Source organism: Heliangelus exortis, chromosome 23, assembly GCF_036169615.1.
Source record: "Heliangelus exortis chromosome 23, bHelExo1.hap1, whole genome shotgun sequence".
Taxonomy (NCBI): Eukaryota; Metazoa; Chordata; class Aves; order Apodiformes; family Trochilidae; genus Heliangelus; species Heliangelus exortis.
In genome coordinates, this window is record NC_092444.1 from 2,502,756 (window position 1) to 2,528,198 (window position 25,443).

At 49.5% G+C, this 25,443-nt stretch overlaps 2 protein-coding genes and 2 long non-coding RNA genes across 29 annotated transcripts in view; 3 read left to right on the forward strand and 1 right to left on the reverse strand.

Moving 5' to 3' along the window:
* Positions 1-43: 43 nt before the first annotated feature.
* FBLIM1 (filamin binding LIM protein 1) lies at positions 44-6,237 on the forward strand. Of its 2 annotated transcripts, XM_071767212.1 has the most exons (9): positions 44-569; positions 1,892-2,017; positions 2,776-2,975; positions 3,319-3,452; positions 3,645-3,756; positions 3,843-4,012; positions 4,112-4,290; positions 4,386-4,503; positions 4,855-6,237. In XM_071767212.1, exons 2-9 carry the CDS (start codon positions 1,992-1,994, stop codon positions 4,966-4,968), a joined length of 1,053 nt encoding a protein of 350 aa, XP_071623313.1. In that variant the 5' UTR covers positions 44-569; positions 1,892-1,991; the 3' UTR covers positions 4,969-6,237. The 2 variants fall into 2 exon arrangements, with proteins under 2 accessions (XP_071623313.1, XP_071623314.1); XM_071767213.1 differs by lacking the exons at positions 44-569; positions 1,892-2,017; positions 2,776-2,975 and adding an exon at positions 3,100-3,233.
* LOC139806927 (uncharacterized) lies at positions 6,231-10,098 on the reverse strand. The gene is made up of 3 exons (XR_011730418.1): positions 9,971-10,098; positions 9,813-9,897; positions 6,231-6,619 (listed from the first exon to the last, which is right to left on the reverse strand). It is a non-coding gene; the product is annotated as an uncharacterized lncRNA (long non-coding RNA).
* LOC139806926 (uncharacterized) lies at positions 7,649-18,530 on the forward strand. 22 transcript variants are annotated; one of them, XR_011730408.1, is made up of 5 exons: positions 8,830-9,470; positions 9,877-10,194; positions 11,269-12,049; positions 12,669-12,719; positions 13,204-18,530. It is a non-coding gene; the product is annotated as an uncharacterized lncRNA (long non-coding RNA). The 22 variants fall into 22 exon arrangements; XR_011730411.1 differs by having other exon boundaries at positions 8,831-9,470; positions 11,269-12,719; positions 13,227-13,315; positions 14,417-18,530; XR_011730416.1 differs by having other exon boundaries at positions 8,831-9,470; positions 11,269-11,369; positions 13,227-18,530.
* A 1,914-nt stretch (positions 18,531-20,444) lies between these two features.
* Positions 20,445-25,443, forward strand: part of SPEN (spen family transcriptional repressor) — a 67,752-nt gene continuing 62,753 nt past the window's right edge. For all 4 annotated transcript variants that reach the window (XM_071767271.1, XM_071767272.1, XM_071767273.1 and 1 more), the window contains exon 1: positions 20,445-20,893. In XM_071767271.1, coding sequence (XP_071623372.1) covers positions 20,811-20,893 — 83 coding nt within the window. In that variant the 5' untranslated portion in view covers positions 20,445-20,810. The remainder of the gene's footprint in view (positions 20,894-25,443) is intronic.

Below are 25,443 nucleotides of genomic sequence, written 5' to 3' on the forward strand. Positions count from 1 at the left end.
AGGTGCCCCCGTGCCTCAGTTTCCCTGCCTGGCTGCAGATAGCCATGCCCTGTGTGGGGCGCCAGGCCCTGTGCAAATGGGGTGCTGGGTTTGGAGAGGGGGGACAGCCCCCTGCCCCTTGGTGGGGGGAGACAGGAGAGGGGCTGGAGCTCTATGGGGCATCCTGGGGGGCATATGGGTGTCCTGGGTGTATGGGGAGCAGTGTGGGGCACCCCAGGGGTATATGGGGTCACCTGTGACTGTATAGGGATGTATGGGGCACTCTGGGGGTATGGGGCACCCTAGTGTTGCCGAGGGACATCCTGGAGCTGTATAGGGCACCCTGGGGACATGGGGCACCCCGAGGACAGACGGGGCACTCTAGGAGGGGGCGTCTGTGGGGCACCCTAAGGACATGTGCCTCCCCCACTCTACCCAGGGCCGTGGGGCAGGCAGAGGGGAGGAGGAAGGAAGGAGGAGGAGGAGGGAGGAAGGGGCGGTGATGCCGGGCGGCTCTGCCCCCCCTGCCCCCGCCGCGCTGGGCTGGGCGCGCCCGTGGAGCGCACGGAGGGACCCGCACCGGCTCCCAGGTAGGGGACAAGGGGATCCCCCTCCCCCCCCTCCCAGGGACTTGGGGGGGCTGCAGGGCCACCCCGGGGCATGCGGACCCCTCCCTACCCCGAGTATGGCACCTCCCCCTTCCCTTCCTCCCCCCTCTCCCCCCCCTCCCCCCAGGTAGGGGACAGGGGATACCCCAAAGTAGGGGACATCCCAAGTGTGGGACTGGGGACACCCCCACCCCCAAGTAATGGGTTAAGGACAGAAGAACCATCCTGGGATGGGACAAGGGGACACCCCTGCATGGGGGACAGGGGATGCCCCAGGGTGGGACAGGGGACTCCAGGGTAATGGGATAAGGACCGCAGAGCTGTCCTGGGACGGGACAAGGGGACCAAGAGCCATCTCCAGGTCGGGGACAGCGGACATCTCTTGGAATGGGACTGGGGACACCTACAGGTAGGGAACATGAGGCTCCCAGGCAAGGGGGGACACGGTGGTGCCACCAGAACTTTGGGGACAGGGCACACCCAGGTAGGGGATAGGGGGGCTGTAGGGCTGCCCAGTGGGAGACAGAGGATTGCAGAGGGAACACAAGGCCACTCCCCAGGGAAGGGACAAGGGGACCCCAAGAGCTGTGTGTCCCCTCCCACCCCAACCCTTCTCCCTGTCCTTAAAGCTCTCTCCAGGATGTCCCCAGGGCTGGGGGACAGCTGTAGGAGAGCTGTGTCCCACCCCAATTTTTGGGGATGCTTGGGGGGGGGGCCGTACCCCATAAGTGGTCCCATCCCTGGTGGTTCCACTTGGGCTCCTGCCCCAGGAGATTTTGAGGTGACACTTGTGGAAAACTGGGGAGGACCCTTCCCAACATGGCCTCAGCCACCCCGAACCTGGACAGAGCTACAGAATGGGGAGGGGGGAGTTGCCAGAGGGGAGGGGGGGAACCCCTTTAATGCACCCCTCAAACTTCAGCCACCCTGATGGCCTCCAGCTTGGGGAGGGGGTCTGGGTTGGGGGTGCTATGATGGGGCTGCTGGATCCCATCAGCCCCGGCACAAAGAGGAATGCGACGAGCACATGGTTCCCATTAGCCCCGAAGAGGAGGGTTTTTCTTTCTTTTTTTTTTTTATGATTATTACTTTTTTTTTTTTTTTTTTTTTTTCCTCCTCCCATCGGTTTTCTGCAGCTGGGCCAAGGAAGGAGGAAAAGCAGTGGCTCCTGCGGGCGAGGATTTGAGTGGCCAGGCAAAGGCTGGCAGAGCCAGAGCCTGTTTGGGGTTTTGCCGGCGGGGAGGGAGGGAAAGAGGCAGCGGTTGGGGTTTTTCCTTCTTAATCCCTTCTCCTGCTTGAATCAGAGGCTGAAGTCACCCTGACGAAGCTTTCCCCCATCTCCCAGAGGAGCAGCCACCCCCAAAATAAGGATGCACCGACACCCCTGAACAGGATTTTGGGGACATGAGACCGGGCAACTCGTCACACAGGTATTTTTCAGGCTGACGATTGATCTCGGGGATGGATCCTCCCACACCGGCGCGGCTCCCCGGCTAAAGCCTCGGGGCTTTTCCCCCCCTCCCAGCTCCCAAACCATCCTGTTTGGGAAGGGGAAGTGTCGCCCCAGCTGCTTTTCCCATTGGGAAGCTGAATAAACAGCCCTTTTCCTTCCTGAGCGGGTTTTATCGGGGTCGGGTGCATCCTGCTTCAGTGACAGAATGCAGCGAGTCAAGGCATTGTGCCTCAGTTTCCCCATCTGCAAGTAGAAAGGAGAGGGGGATGGTCCAAGCTGGGAGTGATTGGTGGGGAAATTGGGTGAGGAGGGAATGGGCAGCCAGGGGTCACACAGACATCCCCCCAAAAATGGATTTTCCAAAGCAGCTCTTACTGCATCCGCATTTGGGCGAGGAGAGATGGGTTTTTCCTGCTTCCCACAGGGAGTTTAATCCCAGGTGGGGGCAGTAAGAGGAAATAAAGGAAGTTAAAATGCTTTAAAAGGGTGGGGTTTGGCCACAGAGGCATGAAAATAGGTGATTTGGGGCTGCTGCTTCATTGGGACCCTGTGTCCTCCCAGGCACGAGACCGTTTATTGCCGTGACGTGGGACAGGGACACTCATTCCTTCTCCCTTTCCGGGAGGGTGAGGAGGGAGGAGGGTTGAGGCCGAAGGGCCGCACAGCTGCGGGAGCTGCTGGTGCTCCATCGAGTTTTCCTCCTTTTTATCTTATTTTCCCTCAAATGGAACCCAGGTCGGTCCCTTCCATGGCTTCAACAATGCTGCCAGGGAAAGCGGAGAAGAGGATGGCTTCATCCATCTTCATCACCCTGGTGCCACCACGGAGGGAGGCAGCCACCAAGGAGAAAACCCAAAGGATTCCACAGCTGGATGTTCCTGAGGTCCCAGGAAGCCATCACCCCCAAATCCCACCCCCAGCATTGCCCAATGGAGGTGAGGGGTGTCCTGGGGAGGTGGGGGCAGCAAGCAGTGCTGGGTGGGTGGTGGTGGTATTGAGGATGCCATGGAGATGCTTTGCATGCAGACAGGGAGGGATGTGAGGGCTCTTTGGGGGGGGTGATTCCCCAGTTCCCTGCACCCATTCCAGGATGGATCTGGCTGCTGGGAAGGGCTGTGTTTGCTTTCCATTGCCAGGTGCTTATCAGCACTGTTTGTCCCCTCGGGCTGGGACAGCGTTTGCTTTTGGGGCAGGTCAGTGGGTGCTGCTGCAAAGCTGTTGGGGAGTTACCAGACATTATTATCCCCTTAAACCCATTGTGTCTGGCTTTGACCACAGAAACCCACCCAGCAGCCCCTGTGCCTTCATCCCCACCAGTCCTCATCCTCTCTGAAGCACCCCAGCCCTTGTCTGCAGAGGCACTGGGTCCAGCACTGCAGCAACTGGACCTGGCAGCACCCGTCACCCTCCAGGTGAGGATGATGGGGTGCAATCACCCCACTGCCTCAGTTTCCCTGGGAGAGAGCAGAGGGCTGTTTCTGGGGGTAGATCTGGGATTTTGAGATGTGCCATGGTGTTGAAAGGGTGGTGGGGTGGTTGTTGCTTTCTCTTCTATACCTGTGAGAGCATAAATGTAACATGCTTTTGCTTTCCCCACTCACCAGGCCCCTTCAGCTTTCCCTGCTGAACTGAGGCCACCCAAATTTTGCCAGGAGCAAGCAGGGAAGCCACAGTGGCAGGAAGCCAACGGATACCCGGAGAGGGATGGCTCCAGGGGTAAGCGCGTCTGCACGATGCAGGCGCATCCCTGGTTGGGGAAACCGAGGCACGGTGCTGAGTCTCTCTTCCCTTCCTCCCCACAGACATCTGTGCCTTCTGCCACAAAGCCTTGGGACCCCGGGAGCCGACGGTGGAGGCGATGAGGAAGCAGTACCACGCTGACTGCTTCACCTGCCGGACCTGCCAGCGCCTCCTGGCCGGACAGCGCTACTACCAAAGAGATGGGCGCCCCTCCTGCCATGCCTGCTACCAGGTACGGGGAGCAGGGGGGAGCTGGCGGATCCCTTGGTGGGAAGCTGGCATCTGACAGCGTGTATGTGTGTGTGTCCCACCTCCCAACCCCCCCCCCAAGGCCACGCTGGAGAAATGTGCCAAGTGCCAGGGACTGATCACGGAACGTATCGTTCGTGCCCTGGGCCGGGGCTACCACCCCGGCTGCTTCTCCTGCACCGCCTGCGGCCGCGCCATCGGCACCGAGAGCTTCGCTGTGGATGAGTGGGATGAGGTGTACTGCGTGGCTGACTTCTACAGGTTGGGGAGCATGGAAATCGGGGAGCATCCTTCATATTTGGGGAGGGGTGGGGATGGGGTGTTGGCTCACACCCTCCCCGGTTTGCTCCCGTCAGGAAATACGCGGTGGTTTGCAGTGCCTGTGAGTGCCCCATCATCCCCCGGGAGGACAAGGACACCTACAAGATCGAGTGCCTGGGACGCAGTTTCCATGAGAGCTGCTACTGCTGTGAGGTACTGACTGCCCCAAGCCAAGGGGTTTGGCACTGAGCTTTTGCAAAGCATGGCCGTGGAGCTCACAGCACCCGGGGTTATTCTTTTTTAGCCCACCCAGTTTACCTTCAAACCTTGGGGAGGGGAAAAACGGGGGAGGGAAACAAATATAAATAACAATGGGGAGGGAAAAAAATATAAATAAACTGCGTGAAAATGATAAAGCTTTTGGCCAGGAGATCTTCAGCTTTTCATGCTTTTGATGTAATTTGTTTCTTTTTATGAGCTGTAGTGGGTTTTCCAGGGAAGATGGGACACAACATGGTGTGGGGACCCCTAAAACATGGCCTCCCTTTCCCCTTTTGCCCCCAGAGCTGTGGGACACCCCTGTCACCAGAGCCAACAGAGAATGGGTGCTACCCCCTGGGTGACCACCTCCTCTGCAAGTCCTGCCACATCCGCCGGCGGAACGAGTCATCCTGCTGAGACCCCTTGGATCAACTTTTGTATTCCAACACTGGACACCAAAAAAGGGGAGCGCCCACCAGGCTGTGCCCTGCAGCCACTCTTGGTATCAGCTGCACCCCCAAATAGCTGCTGGACTGGTGTTCTTGTCACCAAAATATAACTGGGACCTCATCCTGTTGGGATGGAGAAATGCAGATGTAGAGTCCTGATGTGGCTCTGTGCTCCTTGTGGATGTGAAAAGCCCCAGCAGAGCAGCTGGGATGGAGGAGCTGATGTTTTGTTCACTTATTTCTTTTTTTTTTAAAACTCCTTTTTCAAGGCCAGTTTGGTTTCCTTGGGTGTTTTTGTCTTTCTCTTTGAGCTTCCTTGGGGTTTCACTGAAATGTTTCTCCCTGCAGTGATGTAGAGAGCGGGCACTGATTTTGTTACTCACAGTTAAATAAAACCTCAAGTTTAAACCCTGTGCTTCTTTCATCTGCCCCACATCCCAAATTCATCAAAAGCGAGTTAAAAATAATTTTTAAAGTGCCACTTTTTAGAATTTATAGTTGCAACAAGAGTTGGGGAGCTCAGGGCAATAATGTGGCTGATTTCTGGGATGCAGTGCTTTGGCACCTGGGAGCTGGATGCTGCTGCCAGCCAGGAGAGAGCAGAGGGCTGTTTCTGGGGCTAAATCTGGGATTTTGAGAGGTGCCACGATGTTGAAGGGGTGTTTGTTGGTTGTTGGGTTTTTTTGCTAGCGAGCTGCGCTGTCTGGACTCCATCCCAGCCAAATGCTGGAACCAGCAGAGGGCAGCCGGAGCACAAATTCCTCCATCGGGCAGAAAAACTCCAGTTAAATGCTTTCTCTTCTCTACCTCCCTTTGGGAGGCTGGGAAAGACCCACAGCCCCATTTTTGCACGTTTTCCAATCTAATATTGCTCTGCTGTCGGAAACTTTTCGATCATTTCGTCCAGGCCCCAAACTGGTAGAAATTAGACCATTTCTCTGAATGCCTGACATCTGTGCAACCGATGTCACCAGTGCTTAGTGGTTTTGTTTGCGAGGGTGTTGCAAACCAGCCGGAGAAAGAGGGGTTTTCTTTTCAACTGTGAGCGCTTAAAAAGCCACAAATGCAGAGCAGAAAATAGTGAGAGCTTCTGAGATGATGCTTAATGTTTTCCTGATGAAAAAAGGGAGCTGCTAAAAAAAAAAAAAAACAAAACAAAAACAAAAAAAAAAAACAAAACAAAAAAACAAAACAAAAAAAAAAAAACAAAACACAAACAAAAAAAAACAAACCAAAACCACAACCAACCCAAACCCCATATGCTTCATGTATAATGTCTCTCCAGTGTGTGGTGTATTTATGAATGAAGGGGTTAATGTATAGTTAATGTATGTACTGGAGTCTGACGGGCTTGTTGATTAATCACACCAACCCCACAGCTATTTCCTGCCGACTCTCCCCATCTAAAAGGCTATTACTCAATGTTCATTAATGTGTGTCTCCAGCCCATCAATCAGGTCATAACTCGCTATAAAATTATTTAGAGATAGGATGTGAATGTAAAGTTGTGGTCAGTCCCGGCCATGTAAATCGGTGGCTTTGGGTCCTGCTGGGTGGAGATGCTGTGTCCCATTCTGGGGAAGTCCCGTGCTCCAGGTCACTCTCACTTTCCAAAACCTCTCACCCTGTGGGGAAGAAAACAGACAGAGAAATTATGCTAAAAGAGTAAAAATACATGGGCAGACCTCATGGTGGCGGTGGCTAAGGGGAGTGAGGAAGGGAACCCCAGGCAGCAAAGTTTGCCCTTTTTTTTTTTTTTTTTTTTTTTTCTTTTAATATGGGTATTTTTCCAAGTGAGGTTTTCATGGAGGATGAAAAGCCAATGATGAGAAGTGGTTTGGATGTTACCACATCGCACTCTGTCTTAAACCCTCTGTGCAGCACCCTTGGGTGCAAGCTGCAATGGAAGGAGTTGGTTATTTTCCCAGCAGAGCAAGCTAGGATGGCTATATGCACTTGGATTGCAGAATTTGTCAGATCTGGCATGTTCTTCCAGGAGTAGAGGATGAGAAGAGACAGGGATGGATGGATGGATGTGAAGATAAGAGGATAAAAGACTGATAAGCCATTTTCTTCTTGGGAAAGCATTAGGAGCTGAGGCATGGGGAACATTGCTAGGACTGAAAAGCATAGCCTCATGTTTTCCCCTGGGAAGATCTCGAGGAATTTCCAGTGCTGGCTGAGCTGCGTGGAGATTTTGCAGGGGTGAGGCTGCAGGAGCTGGGTTCCATCATTCTGCTGAGCAAGCCCACATAGGCTGCAATAACTCAACCCATCCTTGGGCTCCTTGCCCAGTTGCAAGCACTGCTGCAAGCCTCAAGGTCTCCTAACAAAAATAAAACACAAACCGTGCATCGAGCAGTATGAAGCTCTTGATGTGTGCTGGGAGCCTCCCAAAGCCTTGCAGAGCCCTCCCCTCCAGTAAAACCCACTCGAGGTCTCTCTTTTCTTATTCCAGGATCGTACAGCAGCGAACCAGACCGGACAGGCCCTGCCCTCCCCTCGCCTGCTGCAATTTGCTTGTCTTTTCTTGCAATCCCTTCTGGAGAGCAGGGAGGGACATGGCTGCTCTCCAAGGAGAAGCAAATGCAAATATTTCTTCACTTCAGGCTGGGTGCGGCCCCAGGGATAACATTTCACAGGGCTTTCCCAGAAAAGGCAGCGGAGAACATACCCTGCTGTGAGCCCAGGTTCTTCCCAGGAATACAACACTGTATCCCATCAAAAAAAAAAAACAACAAACCAAAACCCCAAAGGTTATCTTTCTTGTAACACAAAGGACTGCAGATTGTTTAAAAAAAGCTTTCAAATTAAAGGAAGAGCCGAATGGCACAGCTGCAGTGTTTTAAAATCAGTGCTCCAAGCGTTGCTCCATAACAAAGGCCTTTTCATTCGTTTCTGGTTTGCCAAGTGGAAGATTTTTCGGGTGCTGCGTGAAGAAAACGGGACCGAAAAGGGAAACGGACTGGAAAGTACCTTCCCCCGGCACCAACCCCATCCAGCCGTGAGAAATGTGGAAAGCAGGGAAGGGAAAGAGGAGGCGGATTCCTTGCGTGCCTCGGCTCTGCCATCAGCGCTCCCGAGCTGTGGGGAAGGAGAGGGAATGCGCAGGAGGGGAAACTGAGGCCGGAGCAGCCACCGGGGTTTCGCTGGATGGAAAAGGCGCTGGGAGGATGGTTGGGTGCTTAGTGCTGTCGGTGTTGTTTCTTTTTTCTTTGCAAATGGGATGGAAGAGAGCTGGAGGAACACTGGGGTTTTCCTTCGGGTTGACCTGGGTTAACTGCAACCATATCCCAGCCGGCTTGCTGCAGTATCGTCCTTCCCTAGAGAGTGTCTGGATCCGTTTTATACACTTTTCCTGACTTCCTCACAACCTCTAAAACTAGCACTTTTTAAATGAAAAGTGGGCGCTGATCCTGCTGGCTGAGGGAGGGGAGGGAAAACCAACAGGGATTACTCTGGGAGCAGCCCATGCCCTGATTTTTTCCAGCTTCATTATGCAGCACACACAGGTTGCATAGAAAAAAAAAAAAGGCAGTATTTTCTCCTTTTTTTCCCTTAAAACTGGAACACCCAGCACCACGATATGTTTTTAAAGCACACCGTGTTTTCAATAACGTGAGGTATAATCAACGCAGCTGTTTACAAAGGTGTTGCTGGGCTAGAAGTGATAAACTGGGTTATCTTAAAAATAAAAACAGGGCAAAAACCCAGCCCACTCTACTTCTGAAAATAGATGGCACGGCACACGCCTGCAATCAGAGCTTTGACACTTTATATCCCAGCTTTCCTCCAGCAGCCCACAGACCTTCTTTCCTAAAAATTAAGAATTTTCACCCAGACCTGGCTTGAAACAGCTTACATCTTTATTTTGGTGGAATGCCTGTTACAGTCCAAAGATGAGGGGGTTTATTAGGAGAAGCCTTCTCTCAGCAGTTATTCTATTTGTCAAGGTGGCTTACTGACCTCGGTGATTTAACACTAAGAAAAAATCTGAAAGGAGGTGAAGGAGGGGAGGAAATAGCTCCTAAAAATAAATACAGCCCTTAATTCTCTGCGCGGCTAAACTTTCCCTCACAACCCAGCCAGGGGAATATACTTTAATCCTCTTCATCAGATTCCTTCGTCTGAGGCTGAATCTCACCGATCGCGTTTTAAAAGTACCAAGTTTTGTAAAGAGAAAGAAAAATGGGTGAGAAGAAGGTATTTTCCCTGACAAAGGAGGAGGAGGAGGCCGGGGGGTGCCCCTCACAGCCCGGGCCCGCAGCGCCGCCTCGTCCTGCAGGGGCTCCCGCCGCTCGATTCACAAAATGGCCGCCTCGCGCGGACACGGCGAGCGCCGCTGAGGCGACAAAATGGCGCCGGGCGGCCAAGCAAGGGGGAGGACGAACGGACGGACGGATGGAGCCGGGGCGGCGAGTGCGGGCTTACAGCCGTGCCAGGAACACGGCGGACGGGGCTCCTTTTAATGTGCGTATCCCCTCCAGGCAGGCAGCGAAAGCGCTGCGGGTGAAACCTGACCTTCCCTCCCCCGTCCTCCTCCTTCCTTCCCCCCCCATCCCTCCCCCCCCCTTTATTCCCCGCCGCTTTTCCAAAAGGATGTAAAGATGCCCAGAAATGCGCGTTTCCACTCGGCCTTCCCCACCCCGCCGCCTCAGGGCCCTCCGGCGCCATTGCTCCTTCATTCCCCTGACGGCGGAGCCCGCCAGCACCGACCCGTTTCAGGGTTTTAGTTTTTTTCTTCATTGCTTGAAGCTTTTTGGCCCAGAATTGGTCTTTCCACACGCACCCCCTCTCCCGTCATCACCACACGCACCCCAAGGTGGGTAGTTTTATGCTTTAATTCTCTCTCTTCCACCGTTCTTCTCTTTCTCAGGGTTGAAGCCGCTGCCTCCCGCTCTCCTCACGGCATGGAAAATACCCAAACGCACTTTCATAAAAACAAAACAAAACAACAACAAAAAAACAACCCCCAAACCAACCAGCCAAATAAAACACCCGAGGATCGCTTTATCTTCAGAGCCTTAGTGGCACAGGAAAGAAGCCGTCGCCTTGCTCCACGACAACCTGTCCACCATTTGGTTTATTAAAATCACGTACTCGGTGTGATCAGATGTGGTAATACCGTAGGAAAAAAAAAAAAAACAAAAACTCCGTAACATCCCAACGCTCGTTGTTGGAGGCTGCAGCCAAGGTATCACGTACGCTTTTTCAATTTTTTAATGTTGGCTTTTTTTCTGCACCGCAGTGTTGTTACTGGCTATGTTATAACATTGCCCCTTCTTTGTTAAAACCCACATGCCTGAAATACTGTTATTTTTTTCCTGAAATTACAGATTTAGGCCCATACAAATACTGGTTTATCTCTAAATATATATAAATATTTCTATATATTTACGACATATTTATATATATGTATCTCCTTTTTCCAGGGACTGATTACAGAATATATAATAAACCCACATACCTAAACTACTGTTTTAATTATATACAATCACTGTCATTTTGGCCCATAAATATGTTTGATTTTATATATACACATATTACCTTTGTTTTCCTCCATTGGCTTTCTACTACAATACATCCTAAAAGCAGGAAAAAAATGCCATAAAAATTAAAAATACAAAACAACATCTTTTTTTTTACAGTCCATGGTGGAAGTTTGAGCCTGAATGTTTTATTTGTTCCACAGAGATGTAGATTTTTCCTTGGGAAATTTGGGGAGGATTTTTTTAAGTTTGAAGGAAAAAAAAAATAAACCCATTAAAAAAAAAAAAAAAAAAAAGAACCAAAAAAGGCAAAAAAATTAAGGAAAAAAAAAAAAAAGGAAAAAAAAACCCACACAAAACCAAACCCCAGTAACTGAAGCAGCAAATGTAATCAAATAGTCCGGATCACACAATTCATTGCACCAAAACGAGAGGACAAATTAGTTCAACTGAAATGGCAGCGCCTTGCTGTAGATCCGGGAGGAGGGATCATCTCCTTTATCCCACATCTAGCGCTCCAACCACCACCATTTTTATTTATTTATTTATTTCCTTATTTCGTGCTTTGTGTTGGGGCGTTTATTGAAAGCCGAGCAGGCTGCAAAACCCCGCTGAGCCGAGGCTGCCAAAGCTGCTTGTGGGCTTAATTTTTAAATATATCTATTCCCCCGATCCTTGTGCATTCCTCTCTCTTTTATTCTGTGCTCTATCTCTTGTCCTCTTTCCTCTCCCTCCCCCCTTTTTCTCTGCGGGTATAAAGGTTTCTCTGCTTATTCCAGAAATTTCTACGGGGGAGGGGAGCACCCACTGCGGAGCCTTTGCCGCAGCGCCGGGCAGGCGTGGTCCCTGCTGCTGGGGGAGGAGAAAGGAGAAGAAGAAGGTGATGATGATGATGCAGAAGGATGCACAACCTCTCCCTGCTTTCCTTCCCTGGCTGGCAGCCTCTTCCCAAGCCTCTCCCCCTTGCTAGATTTTCCCATCCTTGAAAAAAAGGGTGCTGGGAGGTGTTTGCAAGGTTGTGTTTGGTTTTTTGTTGGTTGTTTTTCCTTTTTGAAATAGATAAGTATTTTTTTTTCTTTCCCCTCCCCCTTTGCTTAAATAAATTAAAAGCAGAGCTGTGTCGGGGTGGGGATGGATGAGGCTGGGCTCGCCGAGCTGGCGTAGTGAGGGTGCCGATGGCAGAAGTGACCTTTCCCAGGTGATGGGAGGGAGGCTTCCCCCTCACCCTAGCATGCTGCATTTGGAATTAATTTATAATAGCAGGGTTACTGGTTTTTATTTTCTTTCTCCCCTCCCCTTAAAGAACAGCTCGCTCTTTCAGTGATTTTTTTTTTCCCCTTGGTAGCTTGTGGGTTGAAGCTTCCTCATGATCGTTTTTGGTTTTGTTTCTTTTTTGTGTGTGTTTTGAATTGCATTTTAAAATTGCCCTGCTGGAGACAAGTCTTGATTAGACGTGGAACAATAGCTCCATTTTATTAATAATGGGAAGGATTTACAATCCTACAGCACCTTCCTTGGAAGGCTTTCAAAATCATTTGCAAACACAAATTTAAGATTGAGGTAGGTATTTTAATGGTGCCACCACCAAAAATTCACCTCGGTGGCAAATCTCCATTTCTGAGTAGTTTAAAAAATGACAGATTTGGTGGGGTTTAAGGCTGCAAAGCAGAGCTGGGAGGTGGGGGGGTTGGTAAGTGGGCCTGGCTAAAAGCTGTAAACTAATCTCTTCAGTGTTCTCTGTAGATGTATTTTGCTGTGTCCTGGGAACTGGGTTATTTCTCTGCTTGCTCCACGCAGTCGACCCCTTTCTTCTTGCTCTTTGCCAGACTGAAGCTGTGGACTTCCCTCCTGGTCTGTGAACATCTTTAATAGAAAAGCTTATATTTTTTTTCTTTCTTAATTCATTACCTTTTTGCAGTCCCCAAGTGACCTCCTTTAGTGCTGGCTCTGCTGTGGTTTGACCACAGCTTTGCATTAAAGCAGGCTGCTGGTGCTGATGTGTCTGCCTGCAAGCCACAATGACCTTGCTTGAGGGACTGGGCCCACCAAGCTGATGCAGATGCTCTGATTACAGAACCCTGCATGCTGCTTTTTGCTAGCACATCCTTTCCCTCACCCAGGTAGATGCAATATTACAGGTGAAATCTGTCTTCTGCCTTAATCTTATTTTCCTTCTCAGGGAAATGCAGGAGTGTTTGTGTAACCCCTCTTCACAGCAGATACCTTCTTTGTAAGTACTGTAAACACCAGTGATCCCAGAGCTGCCTGAGCAGTTGGATCTGTCCTGGCAGAGGAGCATAAGGCACAGTGCTCTGTTGTGTGAGCCTCTGCTGCACCCAGGCCACAGAAACCCACAATGTTTCTGTGGTTACTCCTCTTTGGATAGCATGAGTAGGTCCCAGGGCTTCCCCTTCCCACCACTTACTATTTCACAAAAGCAAAGGCTGGTGCCTGTGGAAAAAAACCCTCTGCTTTGTGGCCTTTAAAAAAAAAAATAAAACTGTGGATTAGTCATCCTTATTTTTAAAGGAGCTGTGTTTGCCAGTCTTATCTGTAGAATGCATGTGAGTGTGAGATATTAACTATTATTTGCAAAGGCTGGTAACGTGCTCTGGTTGCTGCTCTCTGGAGCAGTGCCACTCCATCAAGCTGCTCCTGGCAGGTGGAAAAACACTCCAGCTTTTCATACCCTTCCCTCCATTTTCCTTTTTCAGCAATGGTATCTCTGGGTTGGCAGGTGTGGAAACGAGGATGTTGTAACAACAGCAAGCAAAGACAGATGAGCTGTCTTCTGGGGTCACTTCCAACACCAGAGAAGAAAGCCTGGTGATTTATATCTTTTTTTCTGTATATTTTTTACTCTAAACTCTGTTGCGTCGTGTGAGAAGTCTGTTTGACCCATTTGATGCTAAAAATGGTACCATTTTTAAACTTTTGTGGGTTTTTCCCTTTCCTGTGGTCGTGTAGAAGAGCGAGCCGTTCAATTAAAATGGTGTAGCAAAGGACAGCTCCCTCCCCCTTTCCCCTTTCAAAAAACCTTCCAGAGTTGTGTGCTGTTGAACTGCTGCATAGGCAGAAAACATACAATGCAGTTGTCAGCATTGTGCTGATGGTGTGGCACATTAAAAAAAAAAAAATACACACAAAAGGGGTGGGGAGAATGGGTGCCTCCAGGGAGTAAAACTGTGGGGCCCCTTTCAATACAAGCAAACAGACCTACACACGATAGTGTATTACTTCCAATTTTGCTCAGGCAATGGGCAAACATTGGAGGGAGTGTTGCAAGATACTGAATTGTGTTGGTGAAGATCAGGATCCCCTTGAACTATTTTTTTTTTTCTGTGAAGTTGCTCCCATGAGATGCTGCTGTTTTATTACTCCATTCCTCAAAGTCACTCTGGCTTGCTAGGAAGAAGGAAAAGGTTTCCTTACTGGGTGCAATTCCTTTTGTTGTGTTGCAAAAGGTAATAACCAGCACCTGGTGCTGGTCTCTCCTAGGTCACACATGACTTCAAGGCACAGAGTCCTGGCAATCATTAGCACATGAGGAGTGTTGGGTATCAGCACCTTCTCGTTAGCCTCCCTTAATGAGAATATTGGCACCAGTGTTGCCTGAATGCCTCTGGCTGATCAGCAGTGGGGCCCTGCCCTGCTTAGCTGGAACAATACCCACCTGAGAAATGCAGTGATTTTTCACTGCCACTCTTCTTGAAGCTATGACCTTATGCTTTTCTGGCAAAAATGTAGTGGAGGGGAAGTTTGAGCTGTCCAGGCCAGGTTTCATACTGTGCTCCCTGTGGTGGAGAGCTGGGGACAGTTGGTGTGTGGTGTATGTGAAAACTGTAAATAGCTCCTCTGCCTAAAGCCTTGGCTTTCCTTGAATTAAACCAGCATGGGCAGGGATATTAATCTTAATTCTCTCATTAGGGATGTGTTGGTTTGGAGATATGCCTCGTCCTCGGTGGTGGCATGGAGGAATGGTGGACCAAGAAGCTGCTGTTGGGGATGTTTCCACATTTTTCAGGTTGGCACACCCTGTGGGACTCAGAATTAGTTTTCTCTGGCAGTTTAGGACAAATGAGTGAGAATTACCTTGAGAATGCTGAACTCTAATGTTCCTGCTTTGGACTGAAGAGTTACTAGAACTTCATCCACGAGGTTTCCAAGCTAAACAAAACTTGAATTTCCCATGCCAAGCAGCAAGTGAGTGATACAAACCTCTCTTCCTCCTGCATAAGGGAGGAAACCACAGTCTTTCAAGCTTTCATTTTATCCCAGAGAGATAAAAAACTGCATTGTGAGATCTACAGGGGTAAAATGAAGCCCAAAACTTGCAGAGAAACTGATCTGCACCATGTTGCTGCAGAGGCTTTGGGTCACAGCAGCTCTCAATGCAGGAATATTTTTCTTTCTCTGAAGTGAAAGAGCAATAACCACACAAAGGCACGTTCAGTCTGCTCCATTTAAAACACCATCAAGTTTCTTCAGTATCAAAATGGTGTTTGGCAAAACAAGAAGCTCTGATTATGGCTGGCTCAGGTTTTATTTCATGTTGGGTGTGCCAATCAGTCCAGTGAGGAAGAGCAACCTTTACCTCACCAGGTTTGGACAGTGGGTTTTGTGTTAAGCCCTTGTTCTGCAACATCTCCAGGGTAATTTCTGTGATTTTCCCTGCATATGAGGTTTTTATGTAGAAGTCATAGGGTGTTAAAAATGGCAAAATACAGGATACAGTGATCTGTGCAGTCGTAGGGAATTTATATCCTTTGTAGTCCTCATGTTTGGGTATCAAATCATGTGGGCCTTGCTTTTTTTGGTTCTCTTGTCTTTGTTTTTTTCCCCTAAAATATAGCATTTTGCAGCCTGGAAAACTGAAGTCCTCTCTGTCTAGCTGGTGAAATGCAAGGTGAGGAACTACAGCTCTTAGGTATGTGCTTAAAAAAAAGAGTTGAGGGGAAGCAGGGCAGAAGCTTGTACTGTGGTATTCCCAACAGCAGGGGAAAAAAAAAAAAAAGTATTCTAATATATTTACTACACAGTGAGCAAGAATAAGCTCTTTTGCAGTCCTGTGACAGCACCAGGGTGTTTTGGCTGGGTGGCTCAGCAATGGCACTGTACTCTGCTGCTGAAGAAACATCTTGTTTTTGTATAGCAAAGTATTTTGAAAACAGAAGTGTGCTTTTACAGATACACAAATGGGTTCAGTGTAAATCCAATTCCAGGGGCTCATTTCCTGTGTTTACTGTGCTGCAGAAGGTAACTGGTGCTAGCCCACTGGCTACATTGGTGTTATTTTGGGGCAGCTCCTGTCCATGATTCAGAATGGATAAGAACAGCACCATGAAATCTACCAGGGAAAGGTGTTAGAAAATAAATGACTAAATAGTGGGTTTTAAAAATGTGGAGGGAGCTTTCTGGACAGAGTTACCAGGTTGTGAAGATTTGGAGCACTAACCCACAGAAGGGTTCAGAAAGAACCAAAACCTATAGCTTTATTAATACAAATCCCATAATTTGTGTTGCTTAGGATCCAGAACCAGGCTTTGTGTTCAAAGGCTTATCAGTGTGTGAACTGAGATCCTCTGTCTTGGCAACAAATAAACCCAAATACCAAACAGCACCATTTCCTTTTTGGAGAAAATTATCCATTGCATGAAACGTAAGCAATAAAATTAGGCCAGTAATTCAGGCTGGCTTAAAGATGAAATAAAAGCCTGGCTGGCAATTTGATATTCAGCTGCCACACTGTCATATTAATAATTATAGTCAATGAGGAGGAAAGGGATGTAAATGAGGAGGAAAGGGATGTAAATGAGGAGCAAAGGGATGTAAATACCTTTTACAATGACAAGATGGTGGTCGGAGCTGGCCGGCTCGGATAGAGAAACACTCCAAGTGTTTCTGGTGATGTCTGAGGGCTCCTGCCTGGGTAACCTGCTGTTTTCCTGGGAAAAGCAAAGAAAGCTGCATGCCTGCTGGACGCTGGTGGGGATAATCACCGTGTGCCACTAACGTGACCACTCTAATCCATGTGAGTCCCTGGTCGATGGAGCTGATTGATGACCCCAGCCATGGGGAGAGGCATCACGAGCACCTTCTCCACCTCCAGATGTGCTGCTGCCAGCACCAGACACGCAGCTATTGCTAAGCCAGAACCAAATATAGGAAGTTATGGTCTTCACGAACGTGGCACTGGTTGCTGTCCTTGTTCAGTATCTAATCTTTGTTTTTTAAAAATGTTTGGCAAGCAGCCCCAGCGACACGTGGCAGCGAGCTCCACCACTCGGGTAAGGTGCCACGTTAAAAACATACAAACTTGTATTTTCAAGCATTGTCTGCTTGCTTCTATTTACTGGTTCCTCCTCAAAGTGATGCTATTTCTGTTTCTGTGGACCCCGAGAAAGTTTTCTGATCCTCTGCCTTTTTTTTTCCTCCAAAACTGGAGAGCTGCTAACTTTATTAGCTCCTTATATGGCAGCACCATTTTCTCACGCCTTTAATGGCTCTCTTTTGATCTGTCCTGTTCTTGCTTTTTTTTTTTTTTTTCTTTTTTGATGACCTGAACGTGGTGTTCAAGCTGCAATGGGTTTATAACCTGCTCCCTCATTAGTATGTGGCTTGGCATTTTAATCCTCTCCAAGTGCTGATAAGAAACACCCCAATGTTTTAACTAGGGTTGGCTGAGATGCCCGCAGATAGCTGCGCCTTTGGCTACACCCACCACCCGGGCCTGCAGAATTCAGATTGCACCCTGTGGTGCACAAGACCCTGCCCTTGCACGGGGGGGCCATTGCACGATGGAGAGCAGCTGAAGTTTCCTCTTCCCAGCAGTTTGTCCCTCTGGGAATGGCAGCACACGGGGATGTGTGGCCGTGTCTCACCCCGGGATGCTCATCGTGTTGTCACCAGTGGCTGGCACAAACTTGTCCCTTCTGCAGTGACAGAAGGTTGGTTGCTGACACTGAAGATGGGTCCTTTGCTGAGGCCTGCTGAGAGGAAGGGTGTGCTCTGGGCTCTAGCCTGGGTCTGTGTTCTTTAAAACCTTGGAATGAGTTGGGAGGGATCCGGTTACAGTGGCATCGCCCCGGTGCGTGTTACAACTGGGAACAGTCTCCCCCCAAAGTGTTTCAAAAGGATCAGGATGGTCCAAGGCTTTGTTTTTTGTCACCAGCCGGGCTTTGTGCTCCTCTCCCAGCTGGCTTTTGTGTAAATGGAGCCCTTCAAGCACTCCATTCAACCATCTCTTCTGTCAACAGGGTCCCATGGCTCTCCCTGCAGTCTGTGGATGTCTCTCCTGGCCACCCTGCCTGCAAGGTGGCCCTGGGACAGCAGCCACCCTGGGACAGCAGCCACCCTGCCTCAGGCTTCTTTGCAGGACCTGGGATCCTGCACACCCCATCAGGGAGAGGAGAATTCAGCACCCAAAAGCTGTTTGGTATGGGGTTTGGGTTTCTTCCTCTCCAAAATGGTGCTGTTAAAGGTTTTGATGTGTAGCACTTGTGTTTTTTGGGCTTCTGACCAGTTAACACCAGAACTGAGCCCATTTCCACAGAGAAGAAACGTGGTGGAAAGCACACATCAGCAGTGCCCTTTCCTGTGCAGACACAGCTCCAATCACACGTTTTCAATAAGGTTTTGTGTACAAAGAGGTACTGGGGCTCTTTTAAATCTCAGTTTGGTGAAGTGGCAGTCAGCACTGGGGAAACTGAGGCAGGGGGCTGGGAAGGAATGGGCTTGCAGCAGCCCAGCAGCAGTAGGGTTGGGGATGAGGTTCCAGTCTGCTGAGGTTCCAGTCCATGTGCGTCAGAAGTCTGATTAAATCAAGAAATTTGCATGTTTGATGACTTCAACCAGTTGTTGAGGTGGACTGGTTGCCCAGATGGTTATGGTGGCCCTGGGCATGGTGGCAAAGGTGGCACCATTCCTAATAAACATGGTTGGTATGGCTAGAAAAGGGCCATCAGGAGGCTTTGGCCAAGGAAAATACGAAATACCAGTGAAAGCTGCTACCTGGCTTCAAAAATAAAAAGCACTGGTGGCACTTGGTACGTGCTGGGTTTCATCCTGACCTGACTGGGGTCTGGTGGTGCTCGTGTGGTGTGTTCATTTTGGGCTTAGAAATCAGGTGTTTTGTCCATGCAGCAGTGGAAAACAAGACCCTCCAGGCTGAGAAGGGTTTGAGCTCCACGTGTTGGAGTTGCCATCTGAGCAGGGCCGGGGTGCAGCGTGTGTCTCACTCCTGCAGGCAAGGTAGTGTTTGCAACCAGCATTTTCTTCACCCCATTTTAATTAAAGAGCACTCAAAAATCCAGTGCAGGGAGGAGGATGACTCCCACCCGATGCCCTGACAGTGGGAGTTTCTTTCACCACCTTGTAGGGGCACTGTGGCCTCCATGTTTGTGTGAAGTATTTTGGGCAGGTCAGCCCCAAACCCAGGTACTGGGGTGCTGGCTGCCAGCAAAAAAAAAAAAAAAAAAATCATTGCTTTCCATTGCAATGCAGACCCCCTTTTTCCATAGCACTTTTTTTTTCTTCTTTTTTACAACATAGCCTTTATTTTTTGCACAGATCTCATGCTTTGTATTGTAGTGTCCCTCTTATTTTTTATGTGATCCCTCATTTTCCAATGCAGTGCCCCTTTATTTTTTTGCACATCAAAAAATTAAATTTTGTTTTGTTTTTTGCAGTGCAGCCCTCCTTTGTATTTTGATTAGACTTTTTTTTTACAGTGCACCCTACTTGTCACATAAGACCCCATTTCTTTTTAAAGCAAACCCTTTATTTTCTGCAATTTACCCGTTTTTTTGTAAGGTGCACCCCGCTTTATTTTTTTTTTTTTTTTTTGCACAGAACTCTTTTATTTTGCAAGGCACCCCCATTTTTTTTCTATGCATCCCCTTTATTTTTGCACAGCCCCATTTTTGCATTGCACTCCTGTTTTTTTATAGCACCCCTATATTTTTGCAAAGCCCTCCTTTTTTGCAGCACACCCCCTTTATTTTTTGCATGGGCACCTCAATTATTTTTTGCTGTGTCCTCCCCATTTTTTCACACCCCCTTCTATTTTTTTGCATTGCACCCCCCATTTTTCCAGAGCATCCCATTAGTTTTTTGGAGTTCAACCCCCGTTTTACATTGCACCCTCAGTAATGTTTTCCCTGCATCCCCTTTTTTCATTGCACCCATTATTTTCACAAAAACCCCCATTATATTTTGCAGTGCTCCTCCCAGTAGTGCAATAAACCCCAGTTATTTTTTGCATTGCACCTCGTTATTTTTTGCAAGGTTTTGCATTGCACCCCAATTAATTCTGCATTGCACCCCCTGTTTTTGCATTAAACCCCACTTATTTTTTGCATTAAACCCCACTTATTTTTTGCATTAAACCCCCTTTTTTCATTTCACTAATTATTTTTGCAAAGCCCCCTATTTTTTTTTTACATTGCGCCCTTACTATTTTTTACATCGCACCCCGATTTTTAATTACACCCCAATTATTTTTTGCGGTGCGCACCCTCAGTTTTTTTACCTTGCCCCCCCTCTTTTGCACCGCACCCGTTATTTTCGCAGAGCACACCGTTGTTTCCCGCACTGCCCCCCCGTTTTTGCCTTACCCCCCGTTATGTTTTGCAGTGCACCCCACGGTTCCGCGGTGCCCCCCCTCCCCGCACCCTCCCGCACCCCCTTACCCTCGCGCTCCCCGCGCACGCGCAGCCCCGCCGCCCCCCGCACGAGCTCGGGGCGTTACGCGCCCGCGCCCCGCCTCGGCCGGCGCGCGCCCCGGGGCGCATTGCGCCTGCGCGGGGGCCCCCGTGTGGCGCTGCCAGAGGCGCGGGAAGGGGAGGGGGGGGGGGGGGGCAGAGAGAGCGAGCGGAGCCGCCAGAGGAGCGGGAGCGCGGAGGGGGGGGGGAAGGAGGAGGAGGAGGAGGCGGCGGGTGTGTGTGGGGAGGGGGGGGGCGCCGCGCTGCCGCTGCCGGAGGAGGAGGAGGAGGAAGCGGGAGCGAACGAGCGAGGGCCGCGGCGAGGGGACAGCGGGAGGAAGAAAAGCCGCGGCGGTGAGGGAGCCCGCCGCCCGCCAGCCGGCCCGCCAACCAGGGGGCCCCCCCGCAGGGGATGGTGTCGTCCGCCGCCGCGGGGGGAGGCAGCCGGCGGCGCTGAGGGCGGCAGGGCCCCGCGGCGGAAGAGGCGGAGGGCGGCGAGGAGGAGGAGGAGGCGGAGGAGGCGGCGGGCGGTGAGCGGCGGCCGGCAGAGCTGCGCGGGGGGAGGCGGCAGCGGCCGGGAGCCCGGGCAGGGGCGGCGGGTTCGCCCCGCGCCTCGCAGCATGGTCCGGGAAACCAGGCACCTCTGGGTGGGCAACTTGCCGGAGAACGTGCGTGAGGAGAAGATCATCGAACACTTCAAACGGTGAGTGGGTAGAGAGGGACGAGGGAATGGGGGGGTAGGGGGGTGTCCCTTCCCGCCGGTCCTTCCCGCGCCTTCGGGTCGCTCTCCCCACCCTGCCCCCGGGGAGGCCCTTTCCGCGCTTCCCTCTTCCTTGGCTTTGAGGAAAATAAGGAAAAAAAGCATTGAAAAAAATAAAATAAGAAAAGGGGGTGGGATGTGGAGAAATGATGGCTCTCGCGGCCTGTGGAGTGGAGGAAAACAAAATCGTTGTAAATAACCCCCGCGCCATGGCGAGGATCGCCCGCCGAGGGCTGGCAGCGTGGACCGACCTGCGGGGGACCTGCGGGGACCTGCTGGAGCGGGCAGAGCCGTAACAACAATAACGACTGAAAACAAACCCGAAAAGACGGAGGAGCGGCGCGTCGAGCTCTGCATGGAGTGGAGGATTTCATGCCGAAGGGGCTGTGCTGTGCCTCGGAGGCAGCCTTAAGCCTTGGCCATTTTGCTTCTCCGTAGTTTTTTTTTTTTTTTTAACCGACGTTTGGAGTTTTTTCTTTTGATTTGTTCTGCTTTTTTTTTACTGTGTTCTTCGTCTGGAGATACCCTGGCCCTAAGGATGCCGAGTCTACCCCGAGCTGCGATCGTGCAGGGGGGCAACCGGAGCTGCTGCTGCAAAAAACAGGACTCATAAAGGGAAAAAAAAAAAAAAAAAAAATCAAATCACACAAACCCATGAAGGAAAAACACCGGATCCCTCCACGCTGGAAGCGCTTTGGACTCCTTATATTGCTTGGTGGTTTTTTTTCCTCCCTTCTTTTCGTTGCATAGATTACTCCTGCTCATAAGGAAGTAGTAGCTGTTTGCATGGCTTGTGTTGTGTTTTTTTTTTTTTTTTCCTCATCCACTTCATCTTTTCATGCGGGGAGGAGAAGATTCTCACCCCCCCTTTTTCCTCGGAAAATGCACAAAGTTGATGTTCGAGACACCATGCTGGAAGCTTTTTTAATTATTTAGGGGGGGAAAAAGAAACTGAGGAGCCCAAGGTTGTTTCAGCATCACCCCCCCAAAAAAAAAACCCAACAACAACAAAAACACAACAAAAACAACGAACAAAAACAAGAAAAGAAAAAAAAAAAGGATTTTGAGGCTCCCTTTAATCTTCCTGCGTTGGAAAAATGACGGAGCGTCCTTAATAATGAGTCACCATGGGAAAAATAGATGCGGTGACACCGAGGTGGGGGAAGGAAGGTCCCTGCCGGCTCCTGCTCGCCGTCCGAGGGGACTTGGGGGTTCGAAGCCCCCCGGCCAGCGCGGCTGGTGCCAGCCGGGCTCTAAAATGGCGGCGGGGTCCCCTTGGGGTGGGGGTCACCCCGGGGGTGCGGGGAAGACACACACACACCCCAACCCCTCCTCGCCGGGGGTCTCCTCTCTTTGCCATCCTGAGCTGATGCACTGAGATCCCATCTCGACCACACATGATTACCCAGAAATTGCCCGATTTTAATTAAGCTTCACCTTTTATTTTCTTTCTTTCCTCTCCCCCCTGTCCCCCTGAGCCCTAAATCACCATTCCATCCACCCCAGGGTGCAGGATGGGTGGGTGAAGGTTCTGCCTTCCAGAGGGCTTCTCTTGTCCATCAGTCCAGGTTATGGGAGTCAGTGTTGTCCAAAGGCAGGGGTTTTGAGAAGAAAAAACCCACTCTGAGGCTGGTTGTTTAACTCCAGGTGTAGCTCGCTGAAGGAATAGGCACTCGAAAGTGGAAATTTGACATGCCTGGGTCTCGTTTCGCCCAGCTTTTTTGCTTGTGGCAAAGCAGGAAAAAGTTGCTATGGCACTGTTGCTTAGAGATAGATGGGAAAAAATGGCAGGCGCTGAATTGTTAAATACCTTTTTTTTTTTTTTTCTCTTCGGTTGTTTTTACCTTTGTGAGTTTCAGATAGAGGTGTGGGAAGGAGATTTGTAGTCAGGCAAACCCTTCTTGTTTCTGGAATTTCGTTTTCAAAACTGAGCTTTTAACCCGGGATTCGTGTGTGTTTGGGTGAGGCTTGGTCTCAAAACAAGTCAAGACAGTTTAAAATCCCCTCCCAAAGACTTGGTGCAGGTACTGAGGCACGGGGGGCAGATGGCACGCTGCCTCCCGAGCTCTTTTGGGAATGGGAACACGGAAATCTTGGCGGTTGTAGGAGGGAGCTGGGTTTCAGGCTCGATGTATAGGTGCTGTAGGTGGACAATGGAGCAAGGCTTCCTTTGTATGCTGGTCCTCGCCTGGGGGAAGGGACAGGGTGCACAAGGATTGCCTGGCGTGCTGGGGATATCCACAGGGGAGGGGGCTGCCGGTGGGATGGGGAGAGCTCCCTCTTTGGAAAAGACAATTTAGTTCGGAGAGAAAGTCCTTTGAGATGGAGCCGGGCTTGGTGAAACCCAGTTCCCACCCATCCCCCAGCCTGAGAATAGGGTGAAGAGTGTGCTGAGAGGCTGCGCGGCAGCGGGAGGAGGAATTTGGGGAAAGACCGCATTAAAAAAAATCCCGGTTCTGAGGGCAGGGGGGGTGGTGTCACCCCTAAAACCTTTGTGCAGTCCACGGGAGTGTTTGTTAGTCCATCGTGCTTAGGAAAGACTGGAGTCTCCATATTAAAAGCCTGTGTGAGCAGTCTGGCTGTTGCACAGCCTCTGCTAGGGGCAAGTTTGAGAAAAACAACCATTTTGTTTCTAAAGCAAAAATTCAAGGGAGACTCTGAAAACCCACCACTCATCAAGGAGTTGCTGCTTCCCCTTCAATTAACCATTTAGTGTGGGAACCTTGCTTGGGTTTGCAGCCTCCCAAGTAGTTACTCTGAGGAAGGAATTCAGATAAAAGAAGCGCTCTGCAGAAAGTGTTGTTTGATTGTTTTGTTTTGTTTTTTTTTTTTCTTTTTGCAAAACTCTTCTGATTGGTTTTGTTTTGTGTGAACTGAAGTAGTGCACTCTTTGCTTACAAATCCTCTCAGATGAGAGGATACTGAAGCTGATCTCTAGAATATAATACATGAGCATTGTTATTTTTGCCACTAAAAGTTTTTTTTTTTTTTCTCATCTATTGTCTTGATGTTAAAAGGGACTGCAAATTAATTTTTCAGTGTGTTTTAATAAGTTGAGATTGTTACGAGCTTTCTGTTTTGTACCCAGCCACTCCTCTTAACAACTTAATTTCTGATGTGCTGTATTTTCTTAGAAATGAGTTACTAAGGCATCCCTGAGTGGGAAAGCAATCAGTGCCAGGAGTGGAGGTCTGCTTTTAGGATGGAATAAGCAGCGATTCTGTGGGAGGAGATGGGAGAGCTGGGCACTCAGGGAAGTGGTGGAAGCAGTCATTTGGGTTCACCTAATTAATGCTGTCTTGACTAGCAGGAAAAAAAGTCGTTCACCATCATTGAAACAGATGCTCAGCAGCTTGCAGAATAAGGTGACTAAATATAGTAACAGTTGTCCCCAGCACAAGTGCTGGCCTTCCATATTTTTTTTCCTCCCTACGTTTTCGTCCAGTAAGAACACGGCTTTGTCTCTTTAGTGGTGTTTTTTAAAGGGCAAAGAGGAGTAAAAGCCTCTTAATTATGAGCCATGTGACTGTGGTATGCTATCTCCTCTTCTGTGGGAGAATTAAGATGTTCAGAGAGGCAACCAAGGCTGGGAGAAGCCCCGGGTTTCAGGAAGCAAATGTGTTGCTTTAAACTCATTATAAACAAGTTGCAGATCAGAGTAGTCTTGGAGAAGGCAAATAACTGTTAAGGTTCCTTTTTGGAAAATCTGCTTATCTTGCTTCACCTTGTTCTGATTTCTGCTTTGAGGAGGATACCTTCGGGAAAAGTGGTTTGCATTTTAAACACAACTGCTCGGAGGAGTTGCTCTGCAAAAAAACTGGCAGAAGAACCAGTGCATGTTTGTTTTCAATAATTTCTAGAAAACATTTGGTTAGTTTACAAGAAAATGTTTTGTCTTAATGGCTGGGAGTGTAAATTCAGCCTGGGAGCAGAAAATCTCTGGGCTTTCTGCTCTGTAAGTCACTGCTGTGGGTTGAGGTGGAGTAAAGGGCTTTTGGGCAGCTCTTCTACAGCTGTTGTGTGGGGCTGGGTTGTAGGATTGCTGCTGGTGTGCTGGCTTTGAGCTTTGAGAAGAAAAACCTCCGTGTCTGTTCAGGGTGATGGCTGCTAGGGCTGCACCATTTCTGTGCCTTTTTCCCACGCAGGACACGGGCAGGTCCCACAGTCCCTTTCCACAGGAACAGGCTTGAGTTGGGAGTAACAGTGCTCTGGTTTTTCTAGTAAAACTTTTAAATATATTCCCAGGCTTTTATTGCTTATAATCAAGTAATAGTTGTTGGATATCACTTAGGATGCAAACACATGGATGGTTTATCCTGAATCAGCTGTGCATATAGAGAACTCTACCCAGATGTATTGTTATTTTAGGAACATACAGAAGTAAAGCTACAGAATTAATTAATCCTGTTTTCTTTCTTGGTTCACATAATTTTTAAGTGATGTCAGTTTCACAGATGAGGTCCCAGCCTTTTTAGTTCAGAGCTTTTGAAGGG

Coding starts and splice junctions, on each gene's coding strand:
- FBLIM1 (XM_071767212.1), top strand. CDS start 1,992: ATGAGACCGGGCAACTCGTCACACAG. Junction 2,018..2,775: donor CCGGGCAACTCGTCACACAG/GTATTTTTCAGG, acceptor AATGGAACCCAG/GTCGGTCCCTTCCATGGCTT. Junction 4,291..4,385: donor TGCGTGGCTGACTTCTACAG/GTTGGGGAGCAT, acceptor TGCTCCCGTCAG/GAAATACGCGGTGGTTTGCA.